At 33.8% G+C, this 26,757-nt stretch overlaps 1 protein-coding gene across 1 annotated transcript; it reads left to right on the top strand.

Annotated features, from left to right (window-relative positions):
- Positions 1-14,921: 14,921 nt before the first annotated feature.
- On the top strand, positions 14,922-26,351 carry LOC134727970 (THAP domain-containing protein 2-like). Its single transcript, XM_063592368.1, has 2 exons — positions 14,922-15,299; positions 26,121-26,351. The coding sequence occupies exons 1-2, from the start codon at positions 14,922-14,924 to the stop codon at positions 26,349-26,351; spliced, it is 609 nt and encodes a 202-aa protein (XP_063448438.1).
- Positions 26,352-26,757: the final 406 nt, after the last annotated feature.

Below are 26,757 nucleotides of genomic sequence, written 5' to 3'. Positions count from 1 at the left end.
GTCAGTCAGATTCTGATGTGAAATGAATCATCTTTGAGTCTCGTTAGATTGAACTTTTACTAAATCTTGAATTATATACAATAAAAAAAGTCAAACCGAACATCAGTTAAGACGCTTGCATCATTGCAAAAAAATGTTGAATATGAAATAGGTTATATGACTAATTACATCAGAGAGTTCAAATAAATGTTTTAAATAAAAATAATAATGTGCGATATGAACTAGCACAATTCTAAAGCTTTCACAGTGTCGATAATTATGATGTTACAAGAAAGATTGCGTCAATAAGAATTCCAAATAAACAGCATTGCACGGTCTTATTTCTAAATAAACAGCACTGAACGGTCTAAATTTCTAAATATTTCAGATTTGACAACTGTAGTGTAGTAACATTAGAGTCTGCGATGTTTAAAACAAACGGCCGTTTAAAAATAATAACACATTTTGACTAAAGTAAAATAGTTGGACGTGGCTTGGTACTTATACATTCCTAAAAAAATTGAGCAATTTAGATTGTTATATTCAACAGATATATTTTAGAGATGAGTAAGGTAAAGAAATAAAAACGGGGACTGTAATAATAAGTAATATAACCCAGATGTGAAGCACTGCATGGTGTCGAATTACATCTTTTCATTTATCCCATTTGGTGCCAAAGTTGTTAATTTTCTTATCCAAAATCTTTCCCGAGTAAGTCTATCCTCCCTAGACCAAGCAGAGTTGTGGTCAATGATAGTAATGGTCAGTCGATTGAGATCTGCCTTAGTGTGGCCAGGGGATCTCAAATGTCGACTAAGAGGGAGGTCTGGCTTGCATTGGTAGTCGGAAAGATTTTGGATAAGAAAATTAACAACTTTGGCACCAAATGGGATAAATGAAAAGATGTAATTCGGCACCATGCAGTGCTTCACATCTGGGTTATATTACTTATTATTACAGTCCCCGTTTTTATTTCTTTACCTTACTCATCTCTAAAATATATCTGTTGAATATAACAATCTAAATTGCTCAATTTTTTTAGGGATGTATAAGTACCAAGCCACGTCCAACTATTTTACTTTAGTCAAAATGTGTTATTATTTTTAAACGGCCGTTTGTTTTAAACATCGCAGACTCTAATGTTACTACACTACAGTTGTCAAATCTGAAATATTTAGAAATTTAGACCGTTCAGTGCTGTTTATTTAGAAATAAGACCGTGCAATGCTGTTTATTTGGAATTCTTATTGACGCAATCTTTCTTGTAACATCATAATTATCGACACTGTGAAAGCTTTAGAATTGTGCTAGTTCATATCGCACATTATTATTTTTATTTAAAACATTTATTTGAACTCTCTGATGTAATTAGTCATATAACCTATTTCATATTCAACATTTTTTTGCAATGATGCAAGCGTCTTAACTGATGTTCGGTTTGACTTTTTTTATTGTATATAATTCAAGATTTAGTAAAAGTTCAATCTAACGAGACTCAAAGATGATTCATTTCACATCAGAATCTGACTGACGAAGGATATCTGTTATCCGAAATATTTATAAATAATTACATTTATAGTTCCTTTTTGTGTTATTGGTGTTGTTATGTACACTTTTTAGGCGTTTATATAATTTATTTTATTGTGTACATGTATCGTTACTTGTAACGATCCAGCGCCCTCGTGGGAAAAATCGTTGACTATTATTCAGACGTTTTATATATATTTTTATTATTAGTCTGTATCGAGTGATTTATCTCGCGATCCGATTTTTCTTACAGCCTTATCATCAGGCAAACTATGTCTTTTTTTAAAAAGCTAAGAGCTTTGAGTCTTAAAATAGTTAAAACCGAACATCATGTATCAAATTTAAAAACTTATCTTTCTCAGGGTATTGTTCCGATTGGGCTTATTTTGAAAGCTTCACCCCTTACCACCGGTGAAAAAACTATCAGATTTATGGATAGATGGAACAATATTCTCCACAGTAGTTCCGTGAAATTGATGGATCTATTACACGCTGAGGCGTCTCATAAACACTTAAATTTACAAACTAGTTATAACCATCTTTACAATAAATCATGCCAAGAACTTTCCGGTCCTGAATTGCTCACCATCAACGAGCGCCTCCATGACATCTTGCGCATTGAATCCCGGAAACTACACAAAAAACAAGTTAATAAATTTAAAAGAGACGGCGTACATGTAGACCCTGTAGTAAGAGAGCAGACAACCTTAACTCTCAATCGTACCATCATAACCGGAAAAAAATCCCGGAATCGCCGATTCAGGAGAAAAAAACAAGGCTGCATGAACTCCACAAACACTGTAGTCAATTTGTCTTCAGTAGTTTTGTCGGAGACCGAAACAAAGGTACTGTCAAAAGGTCTTAATTTTTGTCCCACGCCGGGCAAAATAGATTCTATACTCTTGGAAGATGACCTAGACAAGTTAGCAAGATCCCTCAGAATTAAGGAATATTTTTCTAAAGACACCACAAAAAGTTCCACTGATAGTGACACAAGTGATCTCGACTCAGATGACGACCAAGAAGATGTCGATATTCCCAGATTCAGGAAAAAAAGTTCATGGATTCCTAAACCAAGTAAATGTGCTACTTTAGAACATATTATTGACAAAATTAAATCCGACGTAACAAATCTGTCCACTGCTACTTCCCAAACATTCAACAATTTATCTTCTGAAGAAAACGAAGCTGTGCGGTTACTTAAAAACAGAGACGACATTATAATTAAACCAGCAGATAAAGGTAGCGCTGTTGTCGTCATGGACAGATGTGACTACATTCAAGAGGCGGAACGTCAACTCTCTGATGAGAGATTCTATAAGAAATTAGACTCTGACCCCACCCCTCAATTTAACACAGAGATCACCACAAACCTGAAAAACATGTGTGAACAGGGACACATTGATGAAACCACATTTAAATATCTAAAACCGGAAAAATCAAAGCCGGGGCGTTTCTATCTACTGCCCAAAATACATTAAGGTAGCACTCCACAGTTAGGTGTGTAGTTTCGCATTTTGGCCCCTGTGGATTTTTCAAATATGAGAGCTAGTGTGCAATAAAATTAATTTTTGGATAGCTGAGTATTAAAATAGCCTTTGTATTGGGTTTATATGCACATCAAGGTTATGTAATGTATGTAATATAGGCTGTTTTCTGTATGACAGTCCGTATTTGCATGTCAATACCATACATTGGTCCGGCAATTATTGTAATGTTAATTTCCAACTTTTTATCGCACGAACTTTGTGATTGGATTTTACGAAAAAATGAGGCGAAAGACACCCATTTTTTATTTGATCATTAGAAGATTTAAGAAAACAGTTTCTAAAAAGGTATCACTCAAAGGCATTGAAATTCTAGTTTGATCCAAATTTTGGGGGGATAAATGACATGTTCACCCCCCTTTTTGCAATATTTTATGGTAAATAAATGCAGAATGTTACCATGGATACACTTAAAAGGAATTAATTTTCATCCTTTTAACTTATGAAAATTGAATCTATGGAAGATACTGATTACATACATATGCACATGTACAACACAAACAGTTAGGTTAATGTATTAGAAATCCAGGAATAGGAGATGATAAAACATTTTGGGGCTCATTTTTAATTTTATTTTCTAACTGTGGAGTGCTACCTTATGGCACATCAGAAAGCACAGAAATGCACTTTTTAAGATAAAATTGACCTCAAATCTTTAGTCATTTATGTTCTTGTTTTAGTTCTGAAGGTAAAAAAACTGCTAGGAATGCAATTTATGTTTATTTTATTGTTTACTGTCCTTAGCAACCAAATATACACATTTTGACACTTAGACATGATGCGGTCTTAAATTTGTACTCCGTAAGCTTTGCCCTTGTAACCAAAGATTGCGCTTTATATGATGATCTCAGAATGTATCGCTTTATATTTTTGAATGCGAATAAGTCAAATAAACATTTTTAGCAGGACTTTATATTATAATTTGGCATAAATTAAGTTAAATGATGCCAGTACTGTTAGAAATTTATACCCTGCTTGAGAGCTTCTAAACCAAGGTTAGGTATGCTATTTACAGCAAAAATTACCTATAAGTGCTTTCAAATACCTAAAACTTGTACAATTTGTACTCTTTTAAGGTAATTTTATAATTTCAAATAAAAAAAAGGGAACAGTTTTTGAAATTTACCCCAAAAATGAGACAGACTTGAAGTTTTTCACTATGATCCAACATTTATTTTTAAATCACTTTTTGTCGCGTTTCAACATATACTGCTAACCTTCATAAAATCTTTATTACTGAACCAATTTTAAAAACTAAGGTACCATTTTCATCGTAACAGCTAGTAGAACACAGAAAACATAACAAAAATTGAGACAGAAGGGGAAAAAATTCACCTTAAGGTAGCACTCCACAGTTAGGTGTGTAGTTTCGCATTTTGGCCCCTGTGGATTTTTCAAATATGAGAGCTAGTGTGCAATAAAATTAATTTTTGGATAGCTGAGTATTAAAATAGCCTTTGTATTGGGTTTATATGCACATCAAGGTTATGTAATGTATGTAATATAGGCTGTTTTCTGTATGACAGTCCGTATTTGCATGTCAATACCATACATTGGTCCGGCAATTATTGTAATGTTAATTTCCAACTTTTTATCGCACGAACTTTGTGATTGGATTTTACGAAAAAATGAGGCGAAAGACACCCATTTTTTATTTGATCATTAGAAGATTTAAGAAAACAGTTTCTAAAAAGGTATCACTCAAAGGCATTGAAATTCTAGTTTGATCCAAATTTTGGGGGGATAAATGACATGTTCACCCCCCTTTTTGCAATATTTTATGGTAAATAAATGCAGAATGTTACCATGGATACACTTAAAAGGAATTAATTTTCATCCTTTTAACTTATGAAAATTGAATCTATGGAAGATACTGATTACATACATATGCACATGTACAACACAAACAGTTAGGTTAATGTATTAGAAATCCAGGAATAGGAGATGATAAAACATTTTGGGGCTCATTTTTAATTTTATTTTCTAACTGTGGAGTGCTACCTTATGGCACATCAGAAAGCACAGAAATGCACTTTTTAAGATAAAATTGACCTCAAATCTTTAGTCATTTATGTTCTTGTTTTAGTTCTGAAGGTAAAAAAACTGCTAGGAATGCAATTTATGTTTATTTTATTGTTTACTGTCCTTAGCAACCAAATATACACATTTTGACACTTAGACATGATGCGGTCTTAAATTTGTACTCCGTAAGCTTTGCCCTTGTAACCAAAGATTGCGCTTTATATGATGATCTCAGAATGTATCGCTTTATATTTTTGAATGCGAATAAGTCAAATAAACATTTTTAGCAGGACTTTATATTATAATTTGGCATAAATTAAGTTAAATGATGCCAGTACTGTTAGAAATTTATACCCTGCTTGAGAGCTTCTAAACCAAGGTTAGGTATGCTATTTACAGCAAAAATTACCTATAAGTGCTTTCAAATACCTAAAACTTGTACAATTTGTACTCTTTTAAGGTAATTTTATAATTTCAAATAAAAAAAAGGGAACAGTTTTTGAAATTTACCCCAAAAATGAGACAGACTTGAAGTTTTTCACTATGATCCAACATTTATTTTTAAATCACTTTTTGTCGCGTTTCAACATATACTGCTAACCTTCATAAAATCTTTATTACTGAACCAATTTTAAAAACTAAGGTACCATTTTCATCGTAACAGCTAGTAGAACACAGAAAACATAACAAAAATTGAGACAGAAGGGGAAAAAATTCACCTTAAGGTAGCACTCCACAGTTAGGTGTGTAGTTTCGCATTTTGGCCCCTGTGGATTTTTCAAATATGAGAGCTAGTGTGCAATAAAATTAATTTTTGGATAGCTGAGTATTAAAATAGCCTTTGTATTGGGTTTATATGCACATCAAGGTTATGTAATGTATGTAATATAGGCTGTTTTCTGTATGACAGTCCGTATTTGCATGTCAATACCATACATTGGTCCGGCAATTATTGTAATGTTAATTTCCAACTTTTTATCGCACGAACTTTGTGATTGGATTTTACGAAAAAATGAGGCGAAAGACACCCATTTTTTATTTGATCATTATGAAGATTTAAGAAAACAGTTTCTAAAAAGGTATCACTCAAAGGCATTGAAATTCTAGTTTGATCCAAATTTTGGGGGGATAAATGACATGTTCACCCCCCTTTTTGCAATATTTTATGGTAAATAAATGCAGAATGTTACCATGGATACACTTAAAAGGAATTAATTTTCATCCTTTTAACTTATGAAAATTGAATCTATGGAAGAAACTGATTACATACATATGCACATGTACAACACAAACAGTTAGGTTAATGTATTAGAAATCCAGGAATAGGAGATGATAAAACATTTTGGGGCTCATTTTTAATTTTATTTTCTAACTGTGGAGTGCTACCTAAAGTCAATAATCCAGGTAGACCAATTGTTTCCGCCAATGACCACCCTACAGAAAAAATATCAGAATTTATTGACTTTCATCTCCGACCACACGTAGAAAATTTACCATCATATATTCAAGACACAACACATTATCTTACAAAAATGGAATCTTTGAACCCTCTCCCACCTGAAACGATCCTTGTCTCGCTTGATGTTACCTCCCTCTATACTAATATCCCCCATGACGATGGTATAGAAGCCTGTAGGGAAGTCTGGAACTCTCGTAACACCTTACATCCACCAACTGAATGTCTCATCCAGCTTCTTTCTTTGGTATTAAAATGCAATAACTTCACATTCAATGGTGAGCACTTTCTCCAAGTTAATGGAACAGCAATGGGAACAAAGATGGCCCCGTCTTATGCCAATATTTTTATGGGGAAATTAGAACAGAGAATTCTCAATTCTTTTCTTTATCAACCCCTCTCTTGGCTCCGATTTATTGACGATATTGACATGAAGTGGGATAATACTGAACAAGAACTAGATTTGTTTATTCAACATGCCAACGATGCCCACCCCTCAATAAAATTCACATATGAAATCTCTGACTCTAAGATCACATTTCTTGACACTACAACGCAATTGAGGGATGGAAACATATTTACAGATCTGTATTGCAAGCCCACAGACAAACATCAATATCTGTCTCCTTCAAGTTGTCACCCTAAACATTGCACCATGAGCATACCCTACAGCCAGGCCATACGAATAAAAAGGATTTGCTCCACCAACGATGTTGCCAAAAAACGACTGCAAGAACTTCGCGGTCACCTAAAACATCGGGGCTACAAAAGCAAAGACATTGATAAAGGTTTTTCTCGTGCTAGCAACATCAGCCGAGATGAACTTTTACAATATAAAGTCAAAAAGGTCAACAGGAGGGTGTCTTTTGTGTTGAATTACCATCCAAAATTTGACAACTTGTCTCACCTTATCCGCGAAAGTTGGAAAGATATCGAAAAACATCCTAAACTATCCAAGATCTTTCCCGAGCCACCTGTACTGGCTTTCCGCAGGCCCAAAAGCCTTAAAGACTTGCTGGTGAGAGCTGAGTTATGCTCTCAAGCAGGCTCTTCGTCAGTGGGCTCTTGTAAGGGTTGTGGAAACAAACGTTGTCTGACTTGCAAACAAATACTGGATACCCAGACTTTTAACAGTCACTCCACTGGTACAGAATACACCATATTTTGCAATGTTAATTGCAAGACTACTAATGTTGTGTATCTCCTACAGTGTAAATGTGGTAAACAGTATGTTGGCGAGTTTCACAAACGAATGAACGGTCATCGTAGCGACTACCAATGCAAGCCAGACCTCCCTCTTAGTCGACATTTGAGATCCCCTGGCCACACTAAGGCAGATCTCAATCGACTGACCATTACTATCATTGACCACAACTCTGCTTGGTCTAGGGAGGATAGACTTACTCGGGAAAGATTTTGGATAAGAAAATTAACAACTTTGGCACCAAATGGGATAAATGAAAAGATGTAATTCGACACCATGCAGTGCTTCACATCTGGGTTATATTACTTATTATTACAGTCCCCGTTTTTATTTCTTTACCTTACTCATCTCTAAAATATATCTGTTGAATATAACAATCTAAATTGCTCAATTTTTTTAGGGATGTATAAGTACCAAGCCACGTCCAACTATTTTACTTTAGTCAAAATGTGTTATTATTTTTAAACGGCCGTTTGTTTTAAACATCGCAGACTCTAATGTTACTACACTACAGTTGTCAAATCTGAAATATTTAGAAATTTAGACCGTTCAGTGCTGTTTATTTAGAAATAAGACCGTGCAATGCTGTTTATTTGGAATTCTTATTGACGCAATCTTTCTTGTAACATCATAATTATCGACACTGTGAAAGCTTTAGAATTGTGCTAGTTCATATCGCACATTATTATTTTTATTTAAAACATTTATTTGAACTCTCTGATGTAATTAGTCATATAACCTATTTCATATTCAACATTTTTTTGCAATGATGCAAGCGTCTTAACTGATGTTCGGTTTGACTTTTTTTATTGTATATAATTCAAGATTTAGTAAAAGTTCAATCTAACGAGACTCAAAGATGATTCATTTCACATCAGAATCTGACTGACGAAGGATATCTGTTATCCGAAATATTTATAAATAATTACATTTATAGTTCCTTTTTGTGTTATTGGTGTTGTTATGTACACTTTTTAGGCGTTTATATAATTTATTTTATTGTGTACATGTATCGTTACTTGTAACGATCCAGCGCCCTCGTGGGAAAAATCGTTGACTATTATTCAGACGTTTTATATATATATATATATATATATTTACGTATATTACGGATTACAAATTTGTCGAGGTTTCTGGTTGAATAACACAGAGATGTAAGTATAAATCCAGGAAACTGCAGATGTATATAGTTACGAAGTTTTTAATTCAAATTTCAACCTCCAAAACGTCAGCATAACACCGGTTACTATGTGACGTAGTCAAAAGCTGTACAACCCTCTAAGGAATATCAGAGGCTCACAGAGGGAAATTAATGACGTGCTTCAGTCAATAATACATTTTAGGTACAAAATCACGCAATTTACACTTTTAATATTACATTAAATGTTAAAAGTGTTATTATAAATAATTGCATACACAATAAATTAAGTTCACAGCAAATTAGAAAATCCTTCATGTATCAGATATCAGGTAGAATTTTTCAATATATGTGTTGTAAAAATCAAATCCACACACAAACAAACCCAAAATATAATATTTAAAAATTATTGAAACTATTTTTCAACGTGAAAAAAATTTTCAAGATAAAAAATGCATTTAAATGGATTACTCAAAATTTAAAGATATACATGCTGCATTGTGAATGTTAAACAAATACCTGCACTGGAAACTAACATTTAGTAAGAGGTAATTTCGTAATATATTTGTAATTCAGGTCTCGGACATGTATATACTGTGACATTCCCGGATTAGGGCATATATCTCTTTCGCCTTTGTCTCAGGGGATATAACATAGACTACGCCGGGAATGTCACAGTATATACCCTGTTTGAGACCTGAATAACATATAATGTGTAAAGCACGCGGTCAGTGGTGTGCTGCTTTTTTTAAAATTTAAATCGACAATACACGTTGAGAATTGTTAAATGTAACTTTAAATCAGCATGTTTCCTCAATAGACAACTTTCGAGTTCGATGCATTTCCGTCAAAAACTCTGGTTTAAGTGAACATCATTCGTACGTTCAGGAGCGTCGTCACTTCCGTTCCAATGTTGAGTGAGTGGTTTGCAAAATATAATACTATATTGCACGATTTATTCGGCAAACTAAATTCTCATAATTGACAATTAAGCAATGCTGTCATTAGGGAAATATGATTAAGTACCTACGAAACAAAAATTATTTCTAGTTTATCCTGCACAATGACCATCACTAAGACGTTTGATGAACGGTGATAGTGAAGGGATACAAGCGATCCCCTCTATCTGGTAAATAACGTCACTAAGGCGCGCCTAATTGACGAGTTTTTTTCGGGTGACGGATGAACTCGAAAGTGGTCTATTGAGTTGCAGTCAATATCTATCAAAACGTATAAAGATAAATCATTACCTAGTCAACTGACCAACATATAATGCAAAAGGTTAAAACTAGTTCATTATAAAATAATTGTTTTTACACAAGACTGCGAATGCAATGATCAAGACAAAAATATCATGGAATGCCAAATAATTTTAAAAATTTAAAGAAGTAAGTTTTTTTTTATTGTGAAGTTATTAGTGATAAAAAACCTTAAAACAAAACAGAAATGTAAACTCGTTACAGCTGAAATATGAAATCTATCAACTTCAACCTGTGACATATCGGGAAAAGATGTATTTTCGTCTGAGTTTTATCGTTCAAACTAATTTAATTTAAAAACGAACGCATAGACCCCTATTTTTTCTAACCACATCTTGTGGAGCAAATTCTATAAAACTGTAAACAGTGCATTTTTTGGAATTTTGATAAATGTTTAGCAACCAATTACGTTTATTTTTCTCAATTCATCATTTGATAAATTTGACTTATTTTTGAATGAAAAATGCATAAATTGCAATTTATTTCACAAGACAAAAAATGTGTTTATCTTTTCTAAAAAACAAAAAAGTTATGAATTTCTTTCGAAAGGGAAAATACGGCCAGAAATCCGATTTTTTTGCAAATATAACAAACTTCGACCTCATTTAACTCTTAAAGTAGCACATGAAGGTTTATTTTTTATTACATATTTGATTTAATCAGGCAAAAAATAGCCTATATAGAAATTTTTATCAAACTGTAAGTACGAGATCAAAACTGTATCGTATGCCCTTAAAAGTCAACGTTGCGAATACTGTACAGTATAAGATAATTGGTTGATTGTATATTTTTTAACATTTTGTATGATTCGGTATTCACAAAGTGAAAACTAGAGAACAGTTTATTGATTACTTAGCTTCGATACTAGATAAAGTAAGCCATGTATTGTTGAAGGCGATACGGTGACCTATAGTTGTAAGTTTCTGTGACATTTTGGTATCTTGTAGAGGGTTGTCTCATTGCGGTCATACCACATCTTCTTTTATGTTATGAAGATAACTGTTTAAATAGTACGTCACATTGTACCCGATGTGAGGGTTTGCTTAAAATAGATGTTGCTTCAGTGAGATTGTTTCAGGATTTTTGTTAGGATAATTCATGATAAAGTTATACTTAGAACCCAGTACACATATAAAGATAGGAAATGAAGTAAAACCTATTAAGACGTGTGTTCATTAATTAGATTAAAGATCTCCTTGCAATATTTGTAAATAATTATTAAAAGACTTTTAAGTACCATGAATATATTTTAGTTCGTCAAACGCGAGTTTCGTCTACATAAGACTCATCAGTGACGCTCATATCAAACTAGTAATATAGCCAAACAAGTAAAAAGTTGAAGAGCATTGAGGATCCAAAATTCTTTTAAAGTTGTGCCAAATACGACTAAGATAATCCACTTTTAATATTTTTCAGCTGACGACGTGAGAGGATCATATAATACTGATGTTCACAATGAGTGACCTCATCAATAGAAAGGCCATCATAATTTTAATGTTATTATTTGCAACGAAATTGTTTTGTTGCATGAAATGTTTAAAATAATTACCTAAAGAAATGACTTTGGTATAGAAATTTTAACTTTCGAAGACTTTTGAGATCCTATAATTGCCAAGTCCAGTAGGAATAAGTTTGTTAAAACGATGCATTGTATACACGTAAAGTTACATTTTCTCTTCACCTTAATAACATGTTTAGAGGGGATGTAGGAACAAGGGCAAATGTGTGTCAGTTCAATATACTCAACATACCAAAATTTTCGATATAACACTAGTTGGGATTTGTTGTTTGTATTTTGGACACGTCCAAATAATTAGGTACACAACGTACAAAATTTAAAGATTCAAATACCTATCAAACGTTTCGATTTTTGTCTCGCTTGACGGAGTCAAAAAGCGAGACATAGGTATGCTGTTACGGCGTCGGTGGCTACGGCGGCGTCAACAATGTATTAGTTTGTGGTTAGGTCTAGTTTATGGTGAACCACTAGTGGTAAGTCAAAGATATTTGGTATGCATTTGTATTAGTATTGGCCCTTCTCCTTACCTTGGAGATTATTTGGCCCCACGGTCCGTGTATATCTGCGTCCAATCGTTTTTCGTTTTGAAATATCATAAAAGAATTTTCCTTTTTCCTTTTTCATTCTCAAAAACTAAAATCGAAAAATGGAAGTGTTTTCATTTTTCATTTCACAAAAACAAAAAACGAAAAACGAAAGTGAATTGATTTTATCTTTCCAACACTGTTTAATTGTCATTCAAAAAATTACAATGTTGTCATTTGTCATTCATTTAACGGTCGTTAAAGTATACGTGCACAGCGGTTGTCTGATCAATACTACTTTAATCGAAGATAATGTCGACGGATGTAAAAGTCTTTAGCAATCGAAACAACATGGTTGCGTGAACTTTATTACTTTTAAGTTTAGAAAGGTGGATCCAAGATTATTAGAATTGATGACCAAGGTTCATCTGCCAGTATTTTACGAACTACGAGGACGATAATGTATTTTGCTTGATCAAATTTTCAAAATTTCCGCTATTTCACAATTCAAACTGGGATATAAAAGCCTTCAATTGGTTTGTCATTGTGAGCCTATAAGGTATTAATTTTGCTTATTTGTGAAGACTATAACATGTATAAGGTGACATTAACTAAAGGCTGTTGATGGGGAATTATGGAATTGAGAATAGTGGACAAAAAATATAAATAATAGAGACAATGGACCAAGAAATAAATAAAATAGCTAGAGTAATGGTGTTAAAATGTAATGATAAGAGAATAATTGTCAAAAAGTATAAAGAATAGAGAAATATGGCCTAAAATATCAAAAAATACAGAAATTGAGAACCCCGAATCCAGACCATCATACTAGTTGCCTTAATGAACGTTAGTTTGTCTCTGGGAGATTTTCATTGGTTATCATACGGTTTATCTTTATTTCTATCATATGTCTATTAATTAAGAAGCGTGCTTTGATTATTTGCAAACATTTCACATATCACATTATAAAAAAAGACTATTAATTATTTTGCAAACTACCATAGATTTCCGGTAATTGTTCTGCATATGATAGACCACACCACATTGGAGTCCCTGTAATTTTTTTCAAGTGGACCTCAGTCACCCATCCTACACCATCATTACATAAAAGTTAATAAACAAATGTCTACCGACATACTTCTGTCCGCACCATGTGTAAAGGGGAGCAGTGTAGCTGATGTCTGCTGGAGAAAAAAATCAAGGTTTCTGTTTAGCTTATTTTTTTTCAAAGATAAGTCCTAAGTTGGGGTCGAACACCCAATCCCACCCTTACCAAAAATGTAATAAAAATCACTAGGTGCCAATGGAAGCTGGGTAGCTGGGGTCTATAGGAGAAAAATCCAGTGTGTTGTTCTGCATAGTTTTTTTTTCGTATACCCTACTCAACCCTTACCGGACAGTTAATAACAAATTCTGCGGTAATACTTTTATCTGCACTAGGTGAGAACGTAAGCAAGAGATCTAGGGCCTACTTGATCAAAATTATAAGTTAATTTATAGCACGGATCAATCTTTTTTTAAACTTATATATAGTTTACTTGCCCACCATACTTTGAATACAAAAAATAAACCTTTTGTCCTGTCATATGATATTTAAGCGAAATCCACTAGTTGAGAGGAAGAATGTTTTGTAAAAACAGTTTTGTGTTAGAAAAAAAAGTTAAAGCTCGAGTGCAACTTTCTTTTGTTTTAATGCAGAATTATTATTACTTTTCATGAACTACTTGAAAGGATGCCGATAATAATGAAAGCTATTCCACCCAATAGTGCAATTTTGCCATCCTTAAAGAGTAACTAAAACGCTTTTATTAAGTTACTTTCATTTAATAGTACTAAATTACCATATAAAAACGCAAAAAACCCGATGACATTTGGTTCATTAGTTATCGAGATATTTGCAAAATACTGGCCGATCGCCATTTGAACACCTGAATGATTTGTTACAAAACTTGCCACTTATTCTAATATTAATACTCGCCGGAAGTGACGTACAGTGCGGGTCAGATCATGTACATAAATAGACCACAGGTACTTGAGGACAGGACCCTATAGGAGCCTTGTGATGCCCCCCTCCCCCTTTTTTTTTTTTTTTTTAATCGAGCAAAAATATCATTATTTTCGCTTATATTCAGCTCTCTGTATGCTATTTATCACTTCAAATGCAAGGAATACTATCAAATACCAGTTTCTAAAATTTGGGGTTTCTGATATATGTATATCAGAAACCCCAAATTTTAGAAACTGGTATTTGATAGTATTCCTTGCATTTGAAGTGATAAATAGCATACAGAGAGCTGAATATAAGCGAAAATAATGATATTTTTGCTCGATTAAAAAAAAAAAAAAAAAGGGGGAGGGGGGCATCACAAGGCTCCTATAGGGTCCTGTCCTCAAGTACCTGTGCCGCCTATACATATATCAGAAACCCCAAATTTTAGAAACTGGTATTTGATAGTATTCCTTGCATTTGAAGTGATAAATAGCATACAGAGAGCTGAATATAAGCGAAAATAATGATATTTTTGCTCGATTAAAAAAAAAAAAAAAAAGGGGGAGGGGGGCATCACAAGGCTCCTATAGGGTCCTGTCCTCAAGTACCTGTGAAATAGACAACAGGTCATTTACAAAGTGAAAGCAGAATAGCAGTGGATCGTTTATACGTTATTGTTGACAGTTATCGATTGACAGTGCTTTTTATATATTCACCGGCAATTTTCTTCCTTTACTTTAAATCTACAATTCAACAATGGGAAGGAATTGTGCAGTTGCTGGATGCAACAACTCGGCAAAAACGGGACATACTCAACACGCTTTTCCAAAAGATGACAGACAACGTAACTTGTGGGTTCGTTTTGTAAAACTTACCCGTGTGGATTTTACTGTGCCAACTAAACACTCAGCCATATGTTCAGAACACTTCTCAGAAGAATGCTATGAGGTTGACAGGTTGAGATTCAAGGAGTTATTTGGTTTATCTGCTCATAACAGCAAGAGGCTTTTGCCAGGTTCAGTGCCAAGCAATTATCCAAAAAGGTCATCAGATGTTCTTAATGATGGATTTCTTTGTGAACCCAAGAAGAAGCTCAAAACTTCTAAAGCATTACAGAAAAGAGAGAAGGCCAGGGTAAGTTTATTTAAAGTACAGCATAAAAGCAGAAAAGTGCTGCATTTTTATTCTTAAAGTAAAAGAACAAACCAGCATTATAGTAGCATTTATTTTTTGAAGCCACCCCTTTTCTATAATAAGCATATTACTTTAACGCATGTCTATTGCATCTGTTGTACACTATGACTTATAGAGTACAATGTATATCAGATTTATAAAAAAAAATAGATGTGATATTAAAATACAACTATGTACATGTATGCAAATCCACCAGAGACTAAGCAACATATATGAATAAGTTTGACGTGGCATTATGTGGAATACATAAATACTTTAGAAGTAATACACGTACACGCAATTTACAGCGTCATAATTCTTCACGTTAAACTGCTGATGGAGTATGCGTTCATAATCACTGAACTAGTCTTTATATATATATATTTGTTTAGAGCCATCTAAAGGATGCCTCCGGGTCAGGAATTTCCCGATGCATTGAAAACCTGTTAGTGACTTTCTGCTGTTGTCTGTTCTATGGTCAGGTTGTTCCCCATTTCCAGTCTCAATTTTATGATGTACATATTCGATCCTGTTTTAAATGATTTCACACTTATAACTTTGGGGTCCTTTATAGCTTGCTGTTCATTGTGAGTCAAGGCTCTGTGTTAACGTTGAAGACCATAACTTGACCTACAGTGGTTTACTTTCATAAGTTATTACTTGGATGGAGAGTTGTCTCATTGACACTCTGACTCACCATTGCTCACACATACCACCTCTTCCTATATGCATATTTATTAGGTGCCATAACAGAAAGTATAATTGAACAAAGACTTAACCTACAAATGTACAATGTATGTTTGCTTACTTATATTACATTGTGTCTTAGATTTATATTTTGTCTGAATTTGTTCATATATAACATGTATAAAAGAGAACTTTAACTTGCAATTTTAATATGGATAATTTTATGTATTTCTACACATGTGAAAAATTGTCAACCAATATTACCAGTATAGTGACAGCCTGCATCAAAAAACTTCTAAAAAAAGTTATTCTAACATATCTAATCTTATTTGTTTTTATGCACCCAGTATATGTTTTTATATATATACATGTACATGTAAAAATAACCTAACTTTACTCGCTATTTTCTCCGTTATTAATTGACCAAATTTCATCGGTTTTTTTGCGTTTTTATGCGGTAATTTAGAACTATATAATGAAAATAACTTGATATAAGCGTTTTAGTTACTCTTTAAAAAAAAATCATAATCATTTACGATTCTATAAACACTCAAAGTGTTGACTATTTGAAATGTAAAGCGGGCAGTACGCTGTTTAATATATCGAAAGCGATTGATTTTGCCATTATATAGCTAATAATTACAAAAGATTTATGTTTCAATATAATTCGTTATTCTGATTCAATTTGGCTAAATGCACATCTCATGGTATTCCTTACGCAATTACATCACACAATGGCCGAGTTCACTTGAAACTCTCGAGTTATCTTTACTTACTCGGGTTTCAACAAAACGATTTTACTTGAACCACTCGAGTTAACCCTTCGTACCCTCGTTCCAACCCTCACCGAGCCAGGGTTAACTCGAGAAACTCTTGAATTACGTCAAACCAATGAGAATATTTTATTTGTTTATGCTTGGTCAGGGCCTTACCCCAGATCTAGAGTTACTTAGAGTTGTTCCGAATATCAACTCTAGTGCGTTCACTTGATACTCTATTAACTCTGAAGTCGATTGAAGAGTTTCAAGTAAACTCGGCCAATGAAATTCATCATTCGGGATGAAACGAGGTCCCACAATAGAGTGCAAAGGTGAATTTAATGAAAACTTGATAAAAATCGTGTTTTCATGATCCTAGCTAAAAAATGTAATTATTAATATTGATTGCTTCTTTTTGTAACTTCATAGGGTTGCAAAAGCGTTGGCAGTGCGCACATTTTCAGAATGAAGCGCTTTCGCGTTTCATACAAAATGTATTTCGGTCAACGCTTTGCACCTCAATGAAGTAACAAAAAAAACATTCAATTCTTAAATAAGCCTGAAATCAAATTTTAAAATTCATTGAATAGTGTCTTTGACTGCTTAATTATATATTAAGAACTGATGATATAGTGGTTATACATTTATAAAAACATTTGAAGTACGTTTGAGTCTGATGCAATATTTGTGTTTATATATTTGAAAACTGGCTGCTACCGACTGGCTGCTTGAGCCTAGTCTCACAAAGTTCGCATTTTCATTACAGCCGATTATATTGAGTGTGTAGACAAAGAAGATAATATATTTGGATCGCTTGTTTGTTAGCTGAACTATGAAGAAACTAAGTAAGGTATACCACCATCCTGTAGAATGAGCCTAGTCCTACAGACAGATTGATTGGTTATCTGTCGAGCTATTCTACTCTTCAGGGAGGGTAGTTAACATAATCTTATAATACAAGCAAGCTAACTAAGGATATGCTACCTTTGCGCTACACACTCAATGCAATCGGCTGTAATTTCTTTACATTACAGGTTGCAACACCTTGCTTAATCATTGGGTTCCAATAAACGTTTGCAAAATTAAGTCAATGTGCTTTCCCATAGGGTTTTATGCAGAACAATTACCGGAAATCTATTATGGAAACTTGCAAAAACAATATCAAAATCGAAATCTAACTGAACAATGAAGTTACTCACATTAAAAAAGGTTGAGATATTGAAAGCCAAATATTATTTTTTTTATTCTTGCGTGTCTTATTATAATCCGACGGTAATTTAAGAGTTAACAAAGAAATTTAATTTTAAGACAAAAATCAATGGAGAGTTTCATTGGTGAAAATAACACTATAATACAAATAAAGGAAATTTATTCTCAAATGATCATGACTTTTTTTTTTGCTTGTAGTAAAATCAATCAATCAATCAATCAATCAATCAATCAATTGATCAATCAATTAAATTAAGAATGGAAATAAAAAATGTGTTAAAGAAACAACAGTCTAACCAAAGAGCACAGCCGAAGGCCACCAATAAGTCTTCAACACAACGAGAAAATCCAAAAACCAGAGGCGGGCTTCAGCTGGTCTCTAAATAAAAGTATATACTAGTTATGTGAAAATGGACGTCACACTTAAATTAGATAAGAAAAAACAACATAAAAAACTAACAAAGATCAGAGTCTCCTGTCTTGGGAATGGCGCAAAAATACGGTGGGGCTAAACATGCTTTGTGAGATCTCGACCCTCCCGCTTTACAACTATATCTAGCTCAGGTAGAATAAACAAACACACAACAATATACACAGAAAAACTCAGTTTAAAAGAATTCCGAGTCCGATGACAAAATAGTTAAACATAAGAAACTACACAAAATGAATATGATTCATAAATTAACAAAGAACTACTAGCAGTAACTGACATTCCAGCTCCAGACCCCAATTAAGCATATCGAAAGAATATATAAGAAGATGTAGTATGAGTGCCAATGAGACAACTCTCCGTCCAAGTCACAGTGGGCAGAAGGAAACAATTATAGGTTAAAGTACCCTCTTCAACACAAATCCTTGGCTCAAATCAAATAGAAAGTTATAAGGTCTAAACTACATATATATAACTAGAGGCTCTAAAGAGCCTGTCTCGCTCACTTTTGTCGATGTTATGGTGATGGTGATGTGTTCGTAGATCTTACTTTACTAAAAAAAAAATATGCTGACAATTATCTTTATCTTTAATGAACTTAGCCTTGTAGTTTCAGTGGAAAATATTTTGTAAAAATGTACTTTGTGAAAATTGTTAAAAATTGACTATAAAGGGCAATAACTCCTTACGGGATCAATTGACCATTTTGGTCATGTTCACTTATTTGTACATTATTGTTGTTTACAGTTTATCTCTATCTATAACAATTATCGAGATAATAACCAAAAACTGCAACATTTTCTTAAAATTACCAATTCAGGGGCAGCAACCTACCTACAGAATGTCTGAATCATCTGAAAAAATCAGGGCAGATAGTTAATGACCTAATAAACAATTCTACCACATGTCAGATATGCTCTAAATGGTTTGGTTTCTGAGATATAAGCCAAAATCTACATTTTACACCTATGTTCTATTTTTATCCATGGCGACCATCTTTGTTAGTTGGCCAGATCACCGGACACATATTTTATACTAGATACCCCAATGATGATGGTGGCCAAGTTTTGTTGAATTTGGCTCAGTAGTTTCAGTGGAGAAGATTTTAGTAAAAGTTACGACGACGGATAAGTATAACGAAATCAGAGATATTATAATACCTTAACTTAGATTTGTTCGTCTAATTTACAAATGTAGTATTATCTATAGTAAATTTACTGACTTCCTTAATAAAGGATTTGAATAAGAATGTGTCCATACCACATAAATGCCCCACTCGCATTATAATTTTCCATGTCTATTGGACCGTGGAATTGAGGGTCAGAACTCGATATTTGGCATTAAAATAAAAAAAGATCATAATTATGATATAGAATTTGTGTACTAAGTTTAAAAAAATATATATATCTGTACATTAACTTCACTTTCAGGTATAGAGATATGATTTTTTTCTAAGACAAATGCTTGTGACAATCTAAAAGAACTTGCAGTCATTCGATGTTCAGTACTTCAGTCGTTTGATTGCTTGAAAACGAGGTAAAAATACTCTGCCACATTCGGTATGTGTTTTTGTTGGACCTTTTTTTTCCCTTCTGTTTTGTATTGATCTCATGCGTTAAGCCCTATTCCACTGATTTGATAGTTTGTTCATATGCTGTGCTGTAACAAAACTGTCCCAGCTGTTTACAAGCATGTTAAATGTTACAATATATTACATGTGCCTGCTCCAACTCAGGAGCATGTAGTTCGGTGGTTGTCGTTTGTTGATGTCTTTTATATGTATTTTTCGTAATTCATGTTGTTTTAAAATGGGCCGTTATTTTTCTCAATTGAACTGTTTCATATTTTTCAATTCATGGACTATTGTAGCCGACAATTCCGTATGTTTTTTCTCATTGTTGAAGATTATATGGTTGCCTATATATAATTGCTTACATCCACTACATTTGAACTTTGTGCCGAAGTGAATATCAGTTTTTCAAAAGTCAATTAAACTCCATATTTACCGAAATCAAAGACAGTAATTGTTTTATTCCATATTCCGTGAGAAGAACATGTATTTAAGGAATAACACATACCAAAACACAGTTTACATGAAACATTTAAGGTAAGGTTTGCATGAAATCTGGATTTTTTTCTTAGTGATATTATATCAATATGATACACCATTTTGTTCAGGGAGGACTACCCAATCATTTAATGAAAAAAAAATCGAACATCGCCTGTCCCGTTTTTTTAGGTGAAAAGCTCAAAATTCCGATTTTTTTACGATTTTTAGGGAAAATTGTATTTGAATTCTTCTGAAATAATAATGAATGCGAGTGACTATAAAAAAATAAAACTAAATAAGACATGTATAAATAATGGTGGCCCATAGATTAATAATAGATTTTAATTAAAAATATCTTTAAAAAATCCTAAAAACAAGATGTTTTTAATTTGTGGGTAAAAAAAAAACCGTTGCCATAGCAACAAAAAGCCATAAATATCCCTTTTCCGGGTCCATCGTTTTTGTAAAAAAAACTGTGAACATAAGGAATTAACTATTTGCAGTATAATGAGGTAATAAAATTGGTATGTCCCCGAACTTGTTTTTACGAAAATGTCGTTATGTGTGCTTATCTGTTATTTCTGTAAAACACAAACATATTTTCTTTTGTTGATCTGCAAAGAAGAAAGTCATCTTTAATAGCATCTTTTTATAAAGAATCATTTTGTCTTGTAACACTTTGGGATTGACCATAATCAATGAGAGAAAACAGTGATTAACTTAGGGTGACATCAAAAGACCAATGTAGGACAAAAAAACTTATTTTTGGGCGGGGGATAAAAATTGCTGCAAGTTCTGTTAATTTGACATCGATTTTACATATTGCCATATCGGTTAATCAATTTTCCCAAATTAAGTTATGAGGGGGAGGGGTGGGGTGGTCAGTGAACAAACTATGTGAATTAAGTTTTTTTCTTTTATCCTACATTAAACTTTTGATGTCGTCTCATAACTTTTATGCCCACTATCAGTCGGAAGGGGAGGTGTTTAAATTTGGTCATACTTGTGTATTACTACATGTACATTTGTTTGTACAAGACTCTGATTTTGAAGGAAACACTTATATTCTTTCAGTGCTTCAAACTGTAATATTTTGAATCTTAGAAAAGCATTCAAATTGCCATTAAAAGTAATGAAAATTGCTTTATTGCCCCATGTTTGGTAAATTGTTTGTATGCAGCAATTGGATGAAAAGACATCAGTTTTGACTATAGTAAAGTCATTTACAGCAGCCGTGTTTATTCCATTCAATTAAATCTAGACATCAACAAATGATCTTCAAATATGATCAAACATTTCTGACTAAGCAGGGGAAAGCTTTGTTGGAGAAAAATAAAATTACTGGTATAATTTGTCCAATTGTTACACATGATGTTCAGATTCGGGGTATTTGACCAAACGAACAAACTGCATGCTCCTTATACATGATGAAAGTCGAAACAGACAATGGCCTTGGAATACAAATGACCAGCCGTAATTGTATTGTTGATATTTAAAATACGAAATGCAGTTATGTAGACCTGTAATATGAAAATCTTCCACATTTCAATAATTTAAAATCAGTTCAATGAAGTTCACAGGAGTAACGACACTGTAGTTTTGCGACCGTCAAATCAAAATTGACTGTGGCTCTCTTCAACCACAGTTATGTTATTCCGATTATAATGCATTACATAAAGAAATAATATGTTTATAAGAGACTGGAATAAATGGATAATGTGTCCATGGGACACTGATGATGCCCCTCTTACATAAACATGAAACATTATAAAGCATAAAGTATACATTTTAGAACATTTGGTAAAAGCAAACTAAAGTTGGAGAACAGAAACGAAAACTTCATAAAAATACCCCGACCAGGCTGAAGCTAGCGAACAATAGCTAGCGAACAATAAGCCAGCGAACAATAAGGTGATATATCGAGAAACCAAAAAACAGAATAAGACAACAACGGCCGTTAAATAAAAAAATATTCAAAAAAGCAGAAAATCAGTTAAAATATAGCAATTTTAACTCAATTTTGAAATGGTTTTTATCCAATCTATTGATTTAATAAGTCGCATAACTTGTTACGCTAATATTCAGTACCACAATAACTCTTCATCTATCAACGGATTATTTGTAGGTGTAGGGCCACCTATGCACCCTCTTCAATTTAGAACGTATGGTAAAAGTAGTCCTACCCTGTAAAATATAGCACCTTTTATGTCATTGTTTAATCTAGAGCTCAAAATTTGAAAAAAATGTCAAAAAATTAGGGGGGTCGGCCTATTCCAGGGCTTCTAGAGAAAAATAATGAGGGTTGTCACGGGGAATGACTATATAGGTCTTGTAGAGGAGAAACAGGCACTTCTTTTGCATTAGGTATCAAAGGGCGCTATGTTCAAAAATCTGAAACTAGAGCTCAAAATTCGAAAAAAATGTCAAAAAATTAGGGGGGTCGGCCTATTCTAGGACTTCTAGAGAAAAATAATGAGGAGTGTCACGGGGTATGACTATATAGGTCTTGTAGAGGAGAAACAGGCGCTTCTTTTGCACTAGGTATCAAAGGGCACTAAGTTCAAAAATCTGAAACTAGAGCTCAAAATTCGAAAAAAATGTAAAAAAAAATGGGGTTAGGGTCGGCCTATTCCAAAAGTTCTAGAGAAGAATAATGGGGAGTGTCACGGGATATGACTTTATAGGTCTTGTAGAAGAAAAACGGGCGCTTCTTTTGCGCTATGTATCAAAGGGCGCTAAGTTCAAAAATCTGAAACTAGAGCTAAAAATTTGAAAAAAAATGTCAAAAAATTAGGGGGGTCGGCCTATTCCAGGGCTTCTAGAGAAAAATAATGAGGGGTGTCACGGGGAATGACTATATAGGTCTTGTAGAGGAGAAACAGGCACTTCTTTTGCGCTAGGTATCGAAGGGTGCTATGTTCAAAAATCTGAAACTAGAGCTCAAAATTTGAAAAAAATGTAAAAAAATTAGGGGGGGGTCGGCCTATTCTAGGACTTCTAGAGAAAAATAATGAGGGGTGTCACGGAGTATTACTATATAGGTCTTGTAGAAGAGAAACAGGTGCTTCTTTTGCGCTAGGTTTCGAAGGGCGCTATGTTAAAAAATCTGAAACTAGAGCTCAAAATTCGAAAAAATGTAAAAAAAATGGGGGTAGGGTCGGCCTATACCAGGAGTTCTAGAGAAAAGTAATGAGTGGTGTCACGGGATATGACTATATAGGTCTTGTAGAAGAGAAACAGGCGCTTCTTTTGCGCTAGGTATCAAAGGGCGCTAAGTTCAAAAATCTGAAACTAGAGCTAAAAATTTGAAAAAAATGTCAAAAAATTAGGGGGGTCGGCCTATTCCAGGGCTTCTAGAGAAAAATAATGAGGGGTGTCATGGAGAATGACTATATAGGTCTTGTAGAGGAGAAACAGGCGCTTCTTTTGCGCTAGGTTTCGAAGGGCGCTATGTTTAAAAATCTGAAACTAGAGCTCAAAATTTGAAAAAAATGTCAAAACAATGGGGGTAGGGTCGGCCTATTCCAGGAGTTCTAGAGAAAAATAACGAGGGGTGTCACGGGGTATGACTATATAGGTCTTGTAGAGGAGAAACAGGCGCTTCTTTTGCATTAGGTATCAAAGGCCGCTATGTTAAAAAATCTGAAACTAGAGCTTAAAATTCGAAAAAAATGTCAAAAAAATGGGGGTAGGGTCGGCCTATTCCAGGAGTTCTAGAGAAAAATAATGGGGGGTGTCACGGGATATGACTATATAGGTCTTGTAGCAGAGAAACAGGCGCTTCTTTTGCGCTAGGTATCAAAGGGATCTAAGTTCAAAAATTTGAAACTAGAGCTAAAAATTTGAAAAAAATGTCAAAAAATTAGGGGGGGTCGGCCTATTCCAGGGCTTCTAGAGAAAAATAATGAGGGATGTCACGGGGAAAGACTATATAGGTCTATATAGGATTAGCACACGGCTGCAAATTGTTTTATATGATTGAATAATATCTATATTTTAATTTCCGTCGGGTCGTAAAATGTTTCTATGGTCACATTTTTGTATTTTATCTCTTTAATGGGGGTACCCCTCAATTTACGGTTTTGGGTAGTTACCTTAAAATCCAAAATATATTTTTTGGTTAAATTTACCTTTATTTTCGTAAATATTTTCTATGCACATATCATCAAGGATCAATGGAATGATGAAGACATAAATATAATACCATCTCCAAGTAAAACTTTCAAACTTAAAGTTGGCTTTAAAAAAAACATTATTTGTACATTTTTTAACTACGGAACTTTCCTATCCGTCAATCAACTCCAGTTTTTTTTCCCTTCACAATCAGTTTGATAGTTTCGATGTGATTATGTAGATTTTGTAGGAGAAGTTATTTTATTTTTGAGTGATTTGAATATATATAGTAGTTCCTTCGTGTATTTTCTGTAAATAAGTTATATTTTTGTTTATAAAATTTTGACTTTTTATAAAAGTTAACCAAATAAGAGTTTTTTCCGGATAATGACATAGTTGATATTGTGTGAAAATACATTGTATGTTAATGTTTAACTTCAGAGCAATTGATATGCATGCAAGTTGTCGGGGGAAAAATACTATAAGTTTCGCAGAGATTTGGTGTGTGACAAGTCTGACAAGGTGATGCTAAAACCAACTTCTCTTAACATTCTGCTTTCCTTTGGCGAATCATCAGTGATGTTATGAGACTTGCACCAGAAGGCACAATTGGTGCGTCATTAAATTAGATTGATTAATTGATTGATTGTTGGTTACTTAACGTCCAGTGGCAAATATTGTATGCATGTTCAGAACGAGAACAAGTTAAGAATAAAAACAATAGGTAGGTTTTGTCATATAATAGAGGCCATTCGGGATGATGCTCTGGAAAATTTAGACTGCCACTGGAAAATGATGGTCTATAGGAAATTTTCCATTGCAACGGACCCCTCAAAGAGTTGTTGCAAGGGTTTTTAACGTGCAAAGAACGTCGCACTCCCTTTACACGAGGCATCGGATTTTAAGTCCCCATTCTGACCGGACGTTACTGCGAACTTGATTCATCCCGCACAGCAAAACGGACGTCCCACTTCGTTTTACTGCCGGTCGGAAGAAGACCAAGTGACCATATTTCGTTTCCCCAGTCACCCATGGGGAACTTAAAATTAGAAACAACAGAAATTCATATCTGTGATCAAACTGATCGACATGTATCCCCACAACCTGACACTTTTATACGATCTCGCGCTCAGTTTCTTCTTTGTAGTTTGGATATGAAAACAGTGTTTTTCTTTAAAAGAAAAACCTTTACAAAAAACAGAAAACTACACAAAACTGAGTCCACTAAACTTGTTGACAGTCTTATTGTGCTTATTAATGTGAGAAATCATTTATTCATGCATAACCAAGTACTTATTGAAGTTAACACCTGTGCAATTAAGTAAAATAGTTACTGAAAAAATAGAATTTGAACTTGCTGTCAGTTCATTAATAACGATTGTTAGTAATGTGACTTGTTCTTCCATAAGAACAAGCCTTTCTCATGTATCATATACTCTACATATACCGATCACTTTTACCCAAGATTGTCTCTGATGCTTACCAAACTGCCAAACTCCAGAACTAACTAGACATTGTGACACCTTACAATTCAGACACAGGGGGCCAAGGGATATCAAAATACTAGTATAGAGTTTAGCTCTGAATTCAATATAGGGGATGCCATATCTGCTGCAGGAAAATTGAAGTCTATGTTAAGACTTTCAGAATTACACCAAGGAGTTAATGAAAAAATGAAGGATACATTAAAAGAAGAACAATTACTTCACCCTGCCACCAGTGTTCTTATGAGCTATGTCCTCGTTTGGGTATTTCTATGGAAGTGATGCCTGTAAAGCTTCTTAATAGATATAGAAAGATGTGGTATGAGTGCCGATGATACAACACACCATTCAAGTCACAATTTATAAAAGTAAACCATTATAGATCACGGTCCGGTCTTCAACACGGAGCCTAGGCTTAAAAGTTCATTTGTTAGTTAATTGATGAAAAAATAACACAAAGGTGCTTCTGAACCGTATACTGTCCCTAAAGATAACAAAAATTCGTAAATGTATGGCTATTACAGAATCAATCGTTTCTGAAGCAACATTCGCCCCATTACATTTGGGATTGGCAGTGTAGATATATCATGCGTATGCATATGGGAATATGTGTCACGAACATTGATCGAAACTTTGTACTCACAATGCTTTTGTGTTTCCTATGCAAAGGTAAGACTGTATATGACGA

The sequence above is a fragment of the Mytilus trossulus genome, chromosome 8 (genome assembly GCF_036588685.1).
Source record: "Mytilus trossulus isolate FHL-02 chromosome 8, PNRI_Mtr1.1.1.hap1, whole genome shotgun sequence".
NCBI lineage: Eukaryota > Metazoa > Mollusca > Bivalvia > Mytilida > Mytilidae > Mytilus > Mytilus trossulus.
Note: the sequence above shows the minus strand (reverse complement) of the source record. Positions and strands in the feature narration are given on the sequence as shown.

What these genes read in the sequence shown, in the direction of transcription:
- LOC134727970 (XM_063592368.1), top strand. Translation starts at nt 14,922, where the DNA reads ATGGGAAGGAATTGTGCAGTTGCTGGATGCAACAACTCGGCAAAAACG. An exon ending in AGAAAAGAGAGAAGGCCAGG is followed by an intron (nt 15,300 to 26,120) that starts GTAAGTTTATTT and finishes CTTACAATTCAG; the next exon opens with ACACAGGGGGCCAAGGGATA.